At 38.3% G+C, this 17512-nt stretch overlaps 2 protein-coding genes across 3 annotated transcripts in view; one reads left to right on the top strand and one right to left on the bottom strand.

Moving 5' to 3' along the window:
• The window catches only part of LOC126473159 (phosphatidylinositol 4,5-bisphosphate 3-kinase catalytic subunit delta isoform), a 165476-nt gene that overhangs the window by 136262 nt on the left and 11702 nt on the right, over window positions 1-17512 (top strand). Inside the window, exons 14-17 of the mRNA XM_050100021.1 lie at window positions 4772-4960; window positions 9496-9638; window positions 13436-13587; window positions 13673-13963. Of these exons, the coding sequence (XP_049955978.1) occupies window positions 4772-4960; window positions 9496-9638; window positions 13436-13587; window positions 13673-13963 (775 nt within the window). The remainder of the gene's footprint in view (window positions 1-4771; window positions 4961-9495; window positions 9639-13435; window positions 13588-13672; window positions 13964-17512) is intronic.
• LOC126473160 (uncharacterized) overlaps window positions 11027-17512 on the bottom strand; it is a 32732-nt gene continuing 26246 nt past the window's right edge. Inside the window, exon 2 of one of the 2 annotated variants that reach the window (XM_050100024.1) lies at window positions 11027-11151. In XM_050100024.1, coding sequence (XP_049955981.1) covers window positions 11144-11151 — 8 coding nt within the window. In that variant the 3' untranslated portion in view covers window positions 11027-11143. The remainder of the gene's footprint in view (window positions 11152-17512) is intronic. The other variant, XM_050100022.1, reaches the window with a different exon arrangement.

The following is a 17512-nucleotide window of genomic DNA, read 5'->3' as shown; positions in this document are numbered from 1 at the left end:
TCACCCAAGGATTTCTACTAGCCCTCGTCTTTTTACCTACTTGATCCTCTGCTGCCTTCACTATTTCATCGCCGGCCGAAGTGGCCGTGCGGTTAAAGGCGCTGCAGTCTGGAACCGCAAGACCGCTACGGTCGCAGGTTCGAATCCTGCCTCGGGCATGGATGTTTGTGATGTCCTTAGGTTAGTTAGGTTTAACTAGTTCTAAGTTCTAGGGGACTAATGACCTCAGCAGTTGAGTCCCATAGTGCTCAGAGCCATTTGAACCACTATTTCATCCCTCAAAGCTACCCATTCTTCTTCTACTGTATTTCTTTCCCCCATCTGTGAATTGTTCCCTTACGCTCTCCCTGAAACTCTGTACAACCTCTGGTTTAGTCAGTTTATCCAGGTCCCATCTCCTTAAATTCCCACCTTTATGCAGTTTCTTCAGTTTTAATCTGCAGTTCATAACCAATAGATTGTGGTCAGAGTTCACATCTGCCCCTGGAAATGTCTTGCAATTTAAAACCTGGTTCCTAAATCTCTGTCTTACCATTATATAATCTATCTGATATTTTTTAGTATCTCCAGGGTTCTTCCATGTATACAACCTTCTTTTATGATTCTTGAACCAAGTGTTAGCTATGATTAAGTTGTGCTCTGTGCAAAATTCTACCAGGTGGCTTCTTCTTTCATTTCTTAGCCCCAATCCATATTCCCCTTCTACGTTTCCTTCTGTCCTTTTTCCTACTACCGAATTCCAGTCACCCATGACTATTAAATTTTCGTCTCCCTTCACTATCTGAATAATTTCTTTTATCTCATCGTACATTTCTTCAATTTCTTCGTCATCTGCAGAGCTAGTTGGCATATAAACTTGTACTACTGTAGTAGGTGTGGGCTTCCTGTCTATCTTGGCCACAATAATGCATTCACTATGCTGTTTGTAGTAGCTTACCCGGATTCCTATTTTTTTTATTCATTATTAAACCTACTCCTGCATTACCCGTATTTGACTTTGTATTTATAACCCTGTATTCGCCTGACCAAAAGTCTTGTTCCTCCTGCCACAGAACTTCACTAATTCCCACTATATCTAACTGTAATCTATCCACTTCCCTTTTTAAATTTTCTAACCTACCTGCGCGATTAAGGGATCTAACGTTCCACGCTTCGATCCGTAGAACGCCAGTTTTCTTTCTTCTGATAACGATGTCCTCTTGAGTAGTCCCCGCCCGGAGATCCGAATGGGGGACTATTTTACCTCCGGAATATTTTACCCTAGAGGACGCCATCATCATTAACCATACAGTAAAGCTGCATGCCCTCGGGAAAAATTATGGCTGTAGTTTCCCCTTGCTTTCAACCATTCACAGTACCAGCACAGCAAGGCCGTTTTGGTTAGTGTTACAAGGCCAGATCAGTCAATCATCCAGACAGTTGCCCCTGCAACTACTGAAAAGGCTGCTGCCCCTCTTCAGGAACCACGCGTTTGTCTGGCCTCTCAAAAGATACCCTTCCGTTGTGGTTGCACACACGGTACGGCTATCTGTATCGCTGAGGCACGCAAGCCTCCCCACCAACAGCAAAGTCCATTGTTCCTCAACTACAATCTGCATAACACATGTCAGTGCAACTCCACGATTTTAGGCAGCAGTCGTATGATGTCATGACACAGCTGTTGGGTAGATCCATGTAAACAGTTTGACTTGCTGAGCTAGTTTAAGTTTGCAACTACTATTTGAGTCTTTATAGCTTCTGTTGATGTCTCCAACATTAGAAGACAAAACAATGAGCAGAGAAACATGCCTTACGCTACAGTCTAATACCTGTGGAATGAAATTGCCAAAAATGTTAGTATATTTTCCATGAAAAAGCTGTAGCTCTGTTTTGTGCTGCTTGGTTTTGGTGATCTCGGGATTAACAAAACATTAAAACTGACTATGCTACCTAAGTTTTTTTTCCTAAAATACAGAAAAAAGTAAGAGTTTTGGGTGCTAAAATAGCAATTCTGTGCAGAGAAATCTACTTCATGTGTGTATATTACAGAACTCTTTAGAAACACACAGATGTTCTAGTTGCAGAACATATAAGAATTTGTAAAATGTAATGAGGCTTTATCATTACACTACCAGTAGTCTTAAGAAACAAGTATATACCTGAACAGTTGTTGCATAGCACCTACAGTGTACTCCCAATTATTTGAGAGGGATGGATGGAAGGATGGATGTGGATGGATGGAACTAAATGCTGATTGTGGTACTGGAATGCGGACTATTTTAGATATTACAAGGAATAAGCAAGAAATACAGGATTTTGTCAAGAATTCTGTTTCTAGTTCTGGGCTATCTGCACCAAAAAACATGAAGAATTTTTTTTATTTAATAAAATTGCAGCCAAATACACATATACAGTTACTTTGCTTAAAAATGTTAAGGCAAAACATGAAGAAATCTACATTTTATAAATCTGGCTATGGGTTTAAATGGTTTTTAAGATGTCGAAGAAGGAAACTTGAATAAGTGGTTGAAGATCGATGCATCTGAACTCAATTTCCAGTACATGAGTGTCGCCAAAATTGTGACTACTGCTTCACAACAACACAAAGAAGAGGGCAGTGAATGTGAAAGTGGGGATGAAGATAATGACATTATCGCTGCAAGAAAAATTCACAATCCTGCACAAAAAAATGTCATCACAGAATATTTTAAGCAATAAGCAGACCTATAGTACCTATGCACAGAATTTGGACAAAATATCAAACAAATAATACATGTTTGAAAATACCACAATTGCCTGTGTTTTTGATTATTTGTGCATCTTCTCCCCCACATTATCCCAAATAACTGGGAGTATACTACACTTGTGGAGCAGTACAACCAGAGTGTTTTTGATAATTAATTTCTTCTCCTCTCCTCTTCTTTTAATTCTACTCACAAATAAGGAATAGTTTATTGCAGACACAAATAGTATCAGGTATAAAAAATTATTTTTTGTTCCAGGATTTACTTACACTCGGTACAAGAACAGGTCCTTCAATGTCCCTGCTAAATGAATCATGGCACTGTGCTTCCCTCATCATCAAACATGCATTTTGACTTGTTGAGGTGTACAGTAAATCCTTTCAAACTTCTTTTCACTGTGTGAAATAAGTGTAATTACTGGTAATCTCGAAAAGGGATATGTGAAAGATTTATACTGGGTGAGCGAAATAAAACTGGCCTGACTGTGTGCGCTTTTGCTCCATCTGTACATGTTTTCCACAGCCATTCAACTTATGTGATTATGGCCTAATAATCTTCACGACCCATATAGCATTAATAATTTGGTGCAATAATCATTGTGATTCAGATATGATACATTGCATATGAAACACGAGTCATGAGATTATGCAACATAACTTCAGAGTATTGCTGGGGATGTTCTGATCAATAACATTGCTTGTTTGGTGACTTTACATACACTGGCAAGCTGAACCAGACCTCATCTGAAGGATCCATCTGAGGATCCAAAAGTCATGACTCCACTTCAGTCAGAAACCACCGACAGAACTCAGTATGGAAAATGAAATTACAATGAAATCCGGATCTTTAGCTGCTGATAGGTGTTGATAAATATCAACGGTGACAGTTGAAAATGCGTGCCCCGACTGTGGCAGACGCTCCATCTGACTGAGCCACTGAGGACACAGAGGATAGTGCAACTACAGGGCCTTATCCCTGGCATGCTCCCCGTGAGACCCACACTTTCCAACTTTTTGTCCAAACACTACATTTGTAGTGCCCCTGCCCACCATACTCATTACTCGCGGCAGTCACTCTATCAATTTCCGTAAAAGTTTGGGCAATGTGAGTGCATCCGCACTGAAGATGATACCATCTTCATACAATATGAAAAAGTTAATTTGGACCCTTTAAGTCATGCGTGTTGCACATAGATTAGCACAGTGTACACATATGTTTTGTAAGAAAAATATACCACTTTTGCTACAAATGGATTTAAATTTGGACATAGATAGTAGTCAAACTGGTATTTATTACTGATAAGTATAACGTATGGTTGGCTGTTTGGTCATGAAGCCAGGCCAATAAAAATAAATAAATCTCATGCACAACTGCAAGTTTGTAAGGATACAGACGCAGGTTGTCTTTGTCGCTCAAGCAATGTTGTGGGGTGTTCAAAATCTTTTACAGTAGTTACGGATTTTATTAGCTACAAAGCCTCTATTGTGCCATTTTGCCACTAAGTTTTGCATTCCAGACTTTGTGAGAGGTTTCATCAGGACGCTTGCTGTCTTAAACTCTTCTGTAAACTTTCCTGTACACATTTTTCATGAATTGTGCTTTGCATAAAACTTGAAAATGAAGATACATTGTTCTATCATGAGCACTTTCTTGTGTCACATTCAGTTGCTTATTAAGCGTGCCTGCTCCTCTAATGTAATGACACAGCAGAGTACTCGGAACAGAGCATGTGGGGGATGCAAATGTACGGACATGTGACAGCGATCAATTGGTGCATCGAAATCAGTTTCCAACATTTTCTGTGATGGTTAGTTCCCCTGTTCATCAACAAGAATCAATTCAGTTCCTATCGTCTGTTTCGTCTTCTTCTTTTTTTCTTCTTCTTTGCTTTTTAAGTAATTTTTCATTTTGCCTCATCTTGATTACTATAAAAGAAATTCTTTCTTGCACTAATTTCCATACGTGCTTCAATGTGAACTTCTGTAGCAGCTAGTCTTGGTACTTTTTTTTCTAATGACAGAAATTCTTCATTTTAACAATAATTTCAGGATTGAAAAATGCAGAGTCATGGATAGCAAAATGAGGCCTTTGTGGATTGTGTTTGAAAATGATGATCCATATGGTGATGACATATTTATCATTTTTAAAAATGGTGATGACTTGAGACAAGATATGTTAACACTGCAAATGCTGAGAATAATGGACAAATTGTGGAAAAACGAGGGTCTGGACTTGAGGTAAGTGATTTCAACAGCAGCAGTTAATATTGATTTAGTCCCTTATGAATGTTTTGGGACATTCATTGCCTCTTTTTCAGCTCTATGTTTCATATTGAATCATAAACCATACAGTATTAATAACATGTACATTATTTGTAATTTATGGTACCAGGATTTTGAAATATTGTTCATTTTAAATCTCTCTCTCCCCTGCATGGCAACAGGTCGAACTTGCTGCATGCCTCTATATATAACTGACTTGACACAGAAAATAATGGACCTAGATAATCTAGGAAATTAATAGAAGTGAGAGTACAATTTGTCAGATGTCATCAGGAGAATGATTTGAAGAATTGGAAGAAATGTAATGAAGAGGGAGGAGGACTGTTCTGCAGTATTAAAAAACTTTATGAAATATGGGAGCTGCCTTAAAGTAATGATAATCATTTGTCTGCAGTCTGGCTAGCACTAATTTGAGCAGCCAATGCAATCAGTGCTATTTTTTAATGATATTTTGGGAAATTTTCTGCTTAGTGGAATGTGCCAAGGCAACATGATGATTTCAAGCTTTATTTCCAACCAGGGAATAGAGCAGCAGAAATTGACATGAGTCTCTTATTTTCCTTACATGATGATGATCAAAATCTAACACCACAAATAAGTTTGTGAATGGAACATAAGTTAGAGCAGCAAGCAGTAGTTTTTGGAGGCATAATTTTACTTCTGCCCACATTATATTTATTTAGTTATTTATTTATTTATTCACCCATCAACAATCACCATTGTGTGGATGTAGTCAAAGGATACACAGGAAGCAATTTTTGTATAACTTGCACAAAACGCATGGTCCTTCTGATACAGCTGCTCATCAGCATGAATAGTTTATGACTACCTGCACATACACCTCTTTTAATATTATTGACAAAATGCTAACAACCCGGATGTTGGCACTGAATTGTGTGTGTTTGGAGAGTGGCATATGACTCTAAACCTAAAGAAATGTGTAATTGTACACTTCATCTGATTTGTTACACTTTCTCTTCTTACAGAGACTAAACGTATAACTTCCTCAAAATATTTTATCAAGAACAGACTTTCCAGTATACTTCTTCATACATGATTTCATGAGATTATTAAGGTTTGAAAGAGGAATAACATACGTGAAACATGCCACCATTTTGTCGTGAAAAAATTTCTACTTTTTTTTTTTTTTTTAAGTTGAAGAGACCAGTGGCTGACCAAATAAACTGCTGTCACATGGTGGCAGTTTATTGGTCAGCCACTGGTCTCTGGTGTGCTTTGCTCTTCCATACGCTGCCGATCACTGAACTTTTAGGGTTGTAGCACACTAGGCAGCCAGGCTGTAGCAGCAGCCAAGAAAACAATGACAGTGCATTGTAGACCGTACACTGGGCAACTAGGATTTCCTTGCTGCAGAAGCCATTAGAACACATCAGACTGCATGACCGCCAGATGGCTCCACACATTTATAGTCATCTCTTTCAGGCAAATAATTTTGTAAAACACAGAATGGTTTTATTCTGGCAGTTGCAAATTCTTCTCAGACATCATTTGGACATTGACAAATTCTCCATTTATTTGCCAGAATGCCAAACGTGCATCCTGTAAACCACCTAGTCTGAGACAGTCAGTAGTTAAACATTCTTTTGTTGTGTGTTAAATTTCTTCCCCTAAAGGAGGCATTAAATTTTTAGATTTTTCCAAATGCCTTGCCGTCAACAATTATGACCATAATCTGTACTCCATTGCTTGATATGGGGCTTTTCTCTGATATTCATAAATTTTTATTAATGAGTTTTTCATGTGAAATTGATATATTTTTCCCACGTGGAATGTTTCTCTCTATTATATATATATATATATATATATATATATATATATATATATATATGATGATTCAATATAATAGAGGGAAGCATACGCGGGAAAAATATATTTAAAAACAAAGATGATGTGACTTGCGAAAGCTTGAATTTTGTGTGTATGTATGTGTCTGTCTGTGTTTCTATCGACCTGCCAGCACTTTTGTATGGTAAGTCACTTGTTTTTTATATATATATATATATATATAAAAACAAAGATGTAGTGACTTACCAAATGAAAGTGCTGGCAGGTCGACAGACACACAAACATACACACAAAATTCAAGCTTTCGCAACAAACTGTTGCCTCATCAGGAAAGAGGGAAGGAGAGGGAAAGACGAAAGGATGTGGGTTTTAAGGGAGAGGGTAAGGAGTCATTCCAATCCCGGGAGCGGAAAGACTTACCTTAGGGGGAAAAAAGGACGGGTATACACTCGCGCACACACACACACACACACACACACACACACATGTCCATCGACACATATACAGACACAACCAGATATACAAAAAGAAGTTCTCACATAAAATTTGCAACTGAATTCAACTGAATTAGCCCCCCTTTTTTTAACATTACAATCTATTGTAAAACCCTCAAGAAGAGAGAGAGGAGTGAGGGGGGGGGGGGGAGAGAGAGAGAAACATGCCCATTAGTGGGAAGAAAGAAAATTCAGACCCGTTTATAACGGGGTACTAGAAGTGATCCACAAAGCTACCCTCCAATAACCATGACACTGATATGTTGTTGAATCTTAGATCATATTCTGAGCTTGAACGTAATGAGGTATCTCGAACAGAATGGCCTCCTCCATGCCAAGTAGCATGGATTCCAAAAACATGGATCATTTGAAACCCAATTTGCACTTTCTTCACATGACATAATGAAAGCTTTGGATAAAGACAGTTAAGTGATGCCCTGTTTCTTGATTTCTGAAAAGCATATGATCCAGTACCACATTTACGCTTGTTATCAAAAGTAGAACTGTATTGGGTATCAATAGAAATTTGTGCCTGGATTAAAGATTTTTTGGTAGGGAGGGTGCAGTAAGTTATTTTGGATGTAGAGTCATTGCCAGATGTTGAAGTAACTTTAGGTGTGCCCCAGGGAAGTGTTGGGACTCTTGCTGTACATGTTGTTTACTAATGACCTTGCAGACAATATTAATAGTAACCTCAGATGTTGTGGTTATCTTTAATGGTGTACTGTCTGAAAGAAGCTACATAAATATTCAATCAGATCTTGATAAGATTTCAAAGTGATGCAAAGATTGGCAACTTGTTTTAAATGTTCAGAAATGTTAAATTGTGCAGTTCACCAGACAAAATAACTTTTTATCCTATGACTATAATATCAGTGAATCACAGTTGGAAATCTGTGACCACATAGGATCAGTTGTGGTTACAGCAGGTTGTAGGCTTCAATTTGGTGGTAGAATATTGGGGAAATGCAATTGGACTACAAAGGACATTGCTTACAAATAACTCGTGCAACCCATCCTAGAATATTGCTCAAGTGTATGTCACTCTTACCAGAGAGGAGTTACAGGGGATATTGAATGTATACAGAGAAGGCAGAGAAGGGCAGCAGAATAGTCACAGGTTTATTTGATCCATGGGAGATAGTTATAGAGATGGTGAAGAAATTAACTGATAGACTCTTTAAGATAGAACTACCTTGAGAAAGTCCACTTACAACATTTCAAGGACAGCCTTTAAATGATGACTCTAGAAATATGCTACAACTTCCAACATATCACTCCCATTGGCATCTTGATGAAAAGATTAGATCAATTACAGCACACACAGAGGCATTTAAACAATCATTCTTCCCAAGCTCCATATGTGAATGGGACGGAGAAAAGTCCTAATAACTGGGACAATGGGACAAACTGTCCACCACGCGCATCACAATGGTTTGCGCAGTGTAGATGTAGATATTAAATTTAGGAGACAAGACCTGTTAAAAATCAAATGAAAACAGCCTCGTTCACATTTTCAGTTTTTTATTCATTAGCAGCCAGTTTCAGCCCTTTCTTCAGACCATCTTCAGGCTTTTCCCTGCCATTATGACTGCTGGTGGTGGCAGATGGAGCGAGATCCATAGAAGTAAGGATGTCACAGATCTCGCTCCATATGCCGCCACTTGCAGCCATAATGGCTGGGAAAAACCTGTAGATGGTCTGAGGAAAGGACCAAAAGCAGTTGCTTACAAATAAAAATCTGAAAATGCAAATGAGACTGTTTTTATTTTATTTTTAGCATTTTATACTAATCACTGCTTTGCTCCAATTACAAATGCTTTCTAAAATTTTAAATAGAATCTGGATTAAATATGACTCAATTATTTATTATAAAGTTGTCATTCTTGGAAACTAGAAGTGGATTCCATTATGTTCTCAATGTAGTTTTTTAATATCTTTATCATTATTGGGTGATACCCTTTTTTAATCTGTGATTTTATGAAATTGTTTCTCTTGCAACTGGAGAAAAAGGAAGAAGTTAGAAAAAAGGAAAATGGGAGAAAATCTTTATTTGAACATCAGAGCTACAATACTATCCCATTTTTCATGCATGAGAGCATCTTTTTCATTTAATCATTTGTTATTTCTTTGTGTGTACTTTATTTGATTTGGAATCATTAACTCTGTGTCACCATTGAATATCAATAGGATGAATCCCTATGGATGCATATCAACTGACAATCGTGTTGGTCTCATTGAAGTAGTTTTAAATGCTGAAACAATAGCAAATATTCAGAAGGAGAAAGGAATGTTTTCTGCTACATCAGCATTTAAGAAGGGTTCACTTTTAGGTAAGTACAGTTTTTTGTGAAGAGATGTAAAGTAGTTGTTCATCATTTGATGAAGTGGAAAACGCAGCTAGTGCCTGTAAATAATTAATCAAACATTACATTGATGTGTGTTCGTATTTGGTCCATAGTGTGTCCATGCAGGAATCCAGCCTTATGCCAAATTATAAAAGTCAACTGTTTTCATCAGTTTTTGTCTTATAAGCAGTCATTGTGTTAAAGAATGACTCTGGAGACTTGAGATTTCCTGGATTGCTGTTAATTATTTCATTTCCAAGTAAGATGGCCAGTAATGGAACCCACTGTTGGATCAAACCACAGTAGAAGACATAATATGACTGTAACAAAAATTAAATATAGGTAGAGTGTACATGCAGCCAAGCAAATTGATGGTAAATAAACCAATGAAGTTCTTTGCTGGATTTCAAAAGATGAGGTGATGACCTAATGGCAGATGGATAGATTACATAAGGAAATACGCAGGGGAAACATGGGTGTGTTTAGCTGAAGGCTGGAAAAGTCTAGCCGAGGCCTTCATCCAGGAGTGGATGTCGGATGCATTGCATGGGGGGTGGTGGTGGTGGTGGTGGTGGTGGTGGTGGTGGTGGTGGAGGTGGAGGTGGAGGTGGAGGAGGAGGATCTTGTAAACATTACTGTCTTAGTGTTTGAACACCAACTTAGTATTCGACATTTTCAAGAAAACATATTCACTTTGAAGGTAATTTAATTTGGAATATTAAACCAATACATATCTTCACGTGCCAATATTTGTTCAGATAATAAAATAAACTAATGTTAATACTTAACTTTGATGTTCAGCAAGGAGGTTGTGGGTTACTCGATGGAAATTAATTGCCTGCTATGGAAATTAATTGCCTGATAACTTTTCTGTATATGACTCTTCCATTTATTTTCTTCAAGTGCAGTGGATGCATTCACAGAATTTTAACAAACTTTAATTCAGACTATTCCAGTTTCTCGGGTCTTGATTTTACAAGTAGACTGGTACAATTATTGTAAAAATCCAGTTTGAACAACCACTCACTGACTGTATGGAACCTGAACTGAACAAAACAATTTGTGTGGACACAACCACTGTTGACTATATACGAGCGTAACAGTAGCAGATTACATGTGTGTTGTTATAACAGTTACTTTAGTTACTCACAAATATTCATGTGCGGCATTATGCTTTACCAAAAGGAAGAAAATGTCAAACACAAACTGTATTTAAGCGAGATTTGATTTTTTATGTAAAATTTTGTAAAATAAATCTCTTTAACAGTTCCTATACAAAAATGCAAATTATAATTAAAATTCTTAATTATTTAATTACTACCATTTATTTTATGAACAATGTTAAATTTCATAATTTACAACTTCAGTAGTCAGACTCGGATGTTACTAACTGTTTTTCCACAACTTTCTGTTCATTAAATTTATGTAAAAATAGCTGCACCATAAAAAAATCCTATTTGTACTCCTCTAATGTTGACACCTCTCTCCAATCAGGAACCTGGAAAGATATTAAATTGTTAAAATTTTATGATATTAACAACAATATATTGCACATACTATCATCAGTGAGCACACAATTTATGTTTATTTCATACAGTATTAAATAATGAAAAATAAGTTTGAAATGTTGTCACATAATAATAATAATAATAATCACTGTATCATGTTCATCATTAATCGGATGTATCAGTAGTACAATAACAGCATATCAGTTTATGACATTATAATCTACTTTCTGACTTCTTGCCTGATCAGTCTTTTTCATTCTAAGTTTTTATCTACTTTTATTTCTTTGGCCTCTTCAAGCACTAAAGTGGTTTCGAACCCTCATGCCATTCAATTTCTGTATCTTTACATAAAATGTTTTACCTAGTATTTATGTTTCATTTTTTCTGTTTACAAAGAATTTGTTAAGGATAAAAATGTTTGTCTAAAGGCAAATTTCATTAATATATGATCCCTGTCATAAATTTTTCCACTGAAGGTTATTTCTGTTCTATTTTCGCATTAACCTCTGCCCCCACCCCCACCCTCCCTCCATCCTATTCTGCTTAAGATTTATTCAATGTCTGCAAATGACTTTTTATTTTTTAATTTTTTGATAAAGGCTACTTTTAAAAATCGAATCCTCAAATAAGGACCAATATTCATCACACAAACCCCTCAAATGGCTCTGAGCACTATGGGACTTAACATCTGAGGACATCAGTCCCCTAGAACTTAGAACTATTTAAACCTAACTAACCTAAGGACATCACACACATCCATGCCCGAGGCAGGATTCGAACCTGCGACCGTAGCAGTCGCGCGGCTCCAGACTGAAGCGCCTAGAACTGCTCGGCCACCCCGGCCGGCACAAACTCCTCAACAGACCAAAAGGTGGTAATGGCGCTCAAAGAACTGCATAATTACAAGACATGTGTAGAAGACCAAATTTTCAGAGAAATGTGCAAATATACCAGTAACACATTTCCACCCTTCTACATGCGGTTTTATCAAAAAAAAATTTATTACAGAAAAATTCCCTGAATGTTTGACTGTGGCTATAGGCCACTCACTGTACAATCAAGGAAGTAAGAATAATCCAGGTAATTACAAACATATACTTCTTTTGGACTGTGCATACAAGATTTTCTCCAGAATTTCAAATGGGATTATTAAACAGCAACAGGAGGAAGACATAGGTGAATGCCAGGGAAGCTTACATGCTGGAGAAGCTGCGCAGGACAAATCACAATTGTACAAATAATTCTTGGCATGTTACAGGAAACAAAACAAATCTCTTGCAGTGATAATCATTGTAGATTTTAAGATGGAATATCATTGCTTCCAAGATCATCAATATTGAAAAGCTTGAGAAATGCCAGACTCCACTCAAAATTAGTCAGATTGATAGAACACGTTTTAACTAAAAGGAAATGTGATGTCAGGTTGAGTGGAGAATTTTCCAAGCCATTTTAAGACATGGAGACAGCTTGTCAACACTGCTGCTCCAACTTTATGTTGGAATACATAATTAGAGAATCAATATTGTAAGGTGCAAACATAATATAAATTTAAACTGCCTGGGATTCACTAATGACCTTTCTCTCCTGCCCAACAATTTTTAGGAAACTTGACAAGAAGTCAATCACTACAGGATATAGTGCAGAAAATTGACTTCACTATATCCCTTGAAAAGAAAGAAAGGAAAAAAATAAATAATATTAATCATTGACAATAGAAAACAAAATCATAGAGAAATTTAAATATGGAAACCCTGTATGGCATAATATAACAAATAAACCGACAAAAAGACATTATACTACCAAGAATACATAAAACAAAAAAGACCTCTTAGTAGCCACCAAATTAAAACATTACGAAACAGTGTACAGCCAACAATAACATACGGAAGTGAAACCATTTTCAAAACAGCCAAGACTTCAGAAATAGATGTAGTGCTGAAGATAGAAAGAAGCATAAACAGAACCTGCATAACAAGAAAACTGTCACTAGAGAACAGCTTGTAATGAAACAGTATACAAGTAAATGGAACCTGGAAATGAGCTTGATCCAGAAGTCATCCATTAACTTGTAATTTCTATCTAGGTAGTATGAGAAACAAATTCAGAAGCTTGGTGTGTGTGTGTGTGTGTGTGTGTGTGTGTGTGTGTGTGTGTGTGTGTGTGACTAGAATGCATGCTGTACCTGCATATGGGTACTTTGGAGTATTGTATGGGAAAATTAATTAAAAAGCTTATATTTTTACCTCATTTTATGGTATTTATTGTATTTTTAAGCTTGGCTGAAAGACAACAACCCAACTGATGTTCAACTAAATAAAGCAATAGAGGAATTCACATTATCCTGTGCTGGCTACTGTGTAGCTACCTATGTGTTGGGTGTTGGAGACAGACACTCTGATAATATTATGGTGAAGAAATCAGGACAGGTAGGTGACATTAGGTGTATTTAAATTCATTAAAAATATTGTCAATGACATGTATTTCATGTTATTTGTGTTTTTATGTTTGCAGCTGTTCCATATTGATTTTGGCCATATATTAGGTCATTTTAAAGAGAAGTTTGGTTTCCGGCGCGAACGAGTCCCCTTTGTGTTGACACATGATTTTGTTCATGTAATCAATAAGGGACAAACAAAAAAGGAAGCGTTGGAGTTTCAGATTTTTCAGAGGCATTGTGAACAGGCATTCCGAATTTTGAGACGACACGGAAGTCTCATCCTTTCATTGTTTGCAATGATGATCTCCACAGGACTACCTGAGCTTAGCTCAGAAAAGGATCTCAATTACCTAAGGGACACTCTTGTAAGTAATTTATTTTGAAAATAATTATTGATTTCTTTTTTTAGAAGCATTGAGATTACTTATAGTACAATTTTTGTAATGATAGGACAGTCATCTTTGCTTGGAATGACTGATAACTGAGGGGAAAAATGGAGAGAGAGAGAGAGAGAGAGAGAGAGAGAGAGAGAGAGAGAGAGAGATGAGCAGTGAAAAGTTGCTTTTTAATTTGTGAATTATACTGTTCTAAAAATTTAATGGGGTTCACATTGTAGCGTGTATTATTTGCATAATAGATTTTAATAGTTAAATATCACTCATCCGTAGTCTGGGTACCCCAGGACAAAATCTTCATCTATTAATGTTACAAAACATTAAAAATTGTGGTACCAAATGACTGTCCACACCACCCCATGCATGAAAATAATAAAAATAATTTCCTTGTAGAGTTTGCCTCCCTGTCTAGGATTTAGACTGCGGTTCTGTAATCTTGGTCAAAGCTCTTCAATAAGCTCCCATCCGACACACATCAGGAAATTGTGAAGATTTATGCATCTGAAAGAAAGGTAAAAACATATCAGCCACTCCTCCTACAAAGTATCTGATCATCTCTATACAGTGACTGAAATTCATACTGACAGCACTGAGATTTTCTTGTACCTGTCTTCATAGGAGAAAAATCCACTGCTGCCATCCACATACTCCAGGCAATATGGGAATTCATATGAGTCTGTTATGAAACATAATTACAGCACCACCAGTGGATGAAACAATAATTTGCATACCTGCATCAACTTCCTATTCTCATCAAATTGCTTTCAGAAGTATCACCAAAATCACTTTTATATACGAGGCAAAACTCATATTTCACTGATACGAATCGTGCAGCTCTCAGATTACTACTCAGAAAACCTCGTATTTCTGACTACTGGACTGTAAGATAAAATGCTGCTTGTCACCACGTCTCAACTGCCTGTTTGTGTCCCACACAAAAGGGATGTCTCCACAGAATAGTCGTTGTATAATGCAGAGTGATCTGATTGAGATGTCAGAAAAGCATAACATATTTATTAAGTTAATGTATATATCTCTGAGCATTTTTCTGTAATATATGTAAAAATGATGTGAGTTGACAATGATCCATGAGGAAAGCCATAGCGTGTAGTTCATAGCGCAAACACCATATACCGAGTGAGCTAGCACAGTGGTTAGCAAACTGGACTAGCATTCAGGAGGACGATGATTCAAACCTGCGCCTGGACATCTTGATTTAAGTTTCCCGTGATTTCCCTGAATTGTTTCAGGCAAATACTGGTATTGTTCCTTTGAAAGAGCACGGCTGATTTCCTTGCCTATTGCTCCCTAATCTTATGGGACCAATGACCTCGCTGTTTGATCCCCTCCCCCAAACCAACCAACCAACTGAACAGCCAGCAAGCTTTCAGACATCAGTACAGTGTTGGGTACATCCAGTCACATCAAGACATTGTTAAATTGCACTATGTGTTCTTGGAAAATGGATTGCAGGTTCCTCACACAGGCGGAAGGCAGTGTCGTAAAAATGAGGTGGAAGATGCTCGACAAGCCATGACACAGAGCCCATGAGAGTTACCCAACTGCTGAACACCCCATACACAACATGTTAGAGCATTATTAGATGGTATCTTAACATGTATCCATACCGTATTCAGCACAAGCAAGCACTGACACAACTGAACTATGAACCTCAACTTACATTTAATGTGAGTGGCCAAGTCAATACGCATAACTGTATCACATATCTCATACAACCAATCACCCTAAAGTGAATGTGTGGTGTGGAGTGACTCATGAGAAAATCTTCGGCCCATTCTTCTTGCAGAGGAGACTGTTCATGCCATCATTTACCTTGAAATGATTGAGCAGTATGTGGTCCCTCACTTACTGCAAGAAGGGTTACTGGAAACCATTATTTATCAACAGGATGGCTCTCGTAGTGTGTGAACAATTATTAAACCAGATATTCAATGACTGCTGGTGCATCCATGGAGGGACCTATCCCATGTCCTCCCAAGAGCCCTGATCTAATGCTTACAAGGTTTTCCCGGGTGAGGGGCTATGTCAAGTAAACAGTGCGAGCACAAAGACCACAGCATCTAGCCAACCCACAGAAGCAGATTGCAGTGAACTTCCAGCACATCACCCCAGGAAACCTGCACATCACATGGTGCAACGTGGATGTGAGGTATGATATGAGCCGCATTCAAAGTGGCAAATATCTTGAGCACTAAAGTGCTGTGACACAGACTTCAGACACAAACTCCAGACTCTCTACACATGTGTGTACTTTTAAAAAGCAATAAAGTTGCATTGTTTCTTGTATATGCTTCTTTATGTTTCTGACATCTCAAACAGATCACCCTGTAGGTACAAGATATTGTTGTTTGGACTACGGTGGGAGTCAGCACATTCACAAGACACAGAAGGAGAGAAGTTGTGATGGTCAGTGGCAGGAATCCAAAATCTTCTGTACAAAACACTTTCAAATTAATGGGAAACTTTATTTTTGTTAAGGGAAGAGACAATACTTAACTTCCTATGCTTCCTGGGCCTCCTATGTGCAATTACGTTGACAATCTATTACGACTTGCAGAACACAGGCTAAGCAACGTCTTCCTATTACTCAGCACTGATGCTCTTGAAGTCTGCGACCAAACTGGGATGACCAGCGATGGTTGGCTGGTGAAATCGGCGTTGACAGGGAATGCTGTACTCTGTCTTCCTGGAGATGTGGTGCTGCGTGCTCTTTCCACTGGTGTGCGGGTTAGCGCCTTCTTGATGCCGGTTTCCAGTGCTGCAGTGCCCCTAAAGCAGTCAATGCTTTAGGACTGCACATTACTCCCCATAAGCCCGCCACACCACTGGGGGGGAGGGGGGCCGACAGGAAGCTGGGTGGCGTGAAGGGCCAGGAGCTGCAACTGGGACTGATGCTGGTCCCCTACCGTACCCCGACATCCATCCTGTGTTTGGAGGGGAATATTAGTCAGAAGACCACTGAAAGGGTGCCCACCTTCTTCCTGAGCCGTTCCCACAGAAAATGGAGAGTGTGGCGATATCAGTGTCTGGGAAATTGAATTTCTGCAGCGGTGAAGGCTATGGGTCCAGCTCCATCGATTCTGCATGTGGCACCGAACAAGCGCTCGGGGTGACTGCTCTGGCCGCAAGATCCCTGTAGAATGCTAACCTGGGGACAGAAAATCTGCGGAATAATCTTACAATTGACAAGCACCAATCGGAACTTGAGTTAAATACATGCAAGCACCCAAATTTTGAAGAATCGTTCCTCTCTCTCCCATCACCTGGTGTGTCCAAAAACTCTGAAAAAACAAAATCATTAGATGCAAAGTGATACTTGCAGAGTGCAGGAGGTGCTGTGCTCTGTGGTGGATGCATAAACTGGAGCAGCATGCCCTGGTGCTGGCCATGTAGAAGCTCCACTGGTGGTAGACTGTCATGGAGCTGGGAATGTTACGTTGTGAGGAAGAGCAGCAGTATTTGCTCCCGTGAGTGGGAGGCACATTATTTGTTCATCTG

The sequence above is a fragment of the Schistocerca serialis genome, chromosome 4 (genome assembly GCF_023864345.2).
Source record: "Schistocerca serialis cubense isolate TAMUIC-IGC-003099 chromosome 4, iqSchSeri2.2, whole genome shotgun sequence".
NCBI classification, from domain to species: Eukaryota; Metazoa; Arthropoda; class Insecta; order Orthoptera; family Acrididae; genus Schistocerca; species Schistocerca serialis.
The sequence above is the reverse complement of the archived record's forward strand: the minus strand, read 5'-3'. Positions and strand labels throughout refer to the sequence as shown.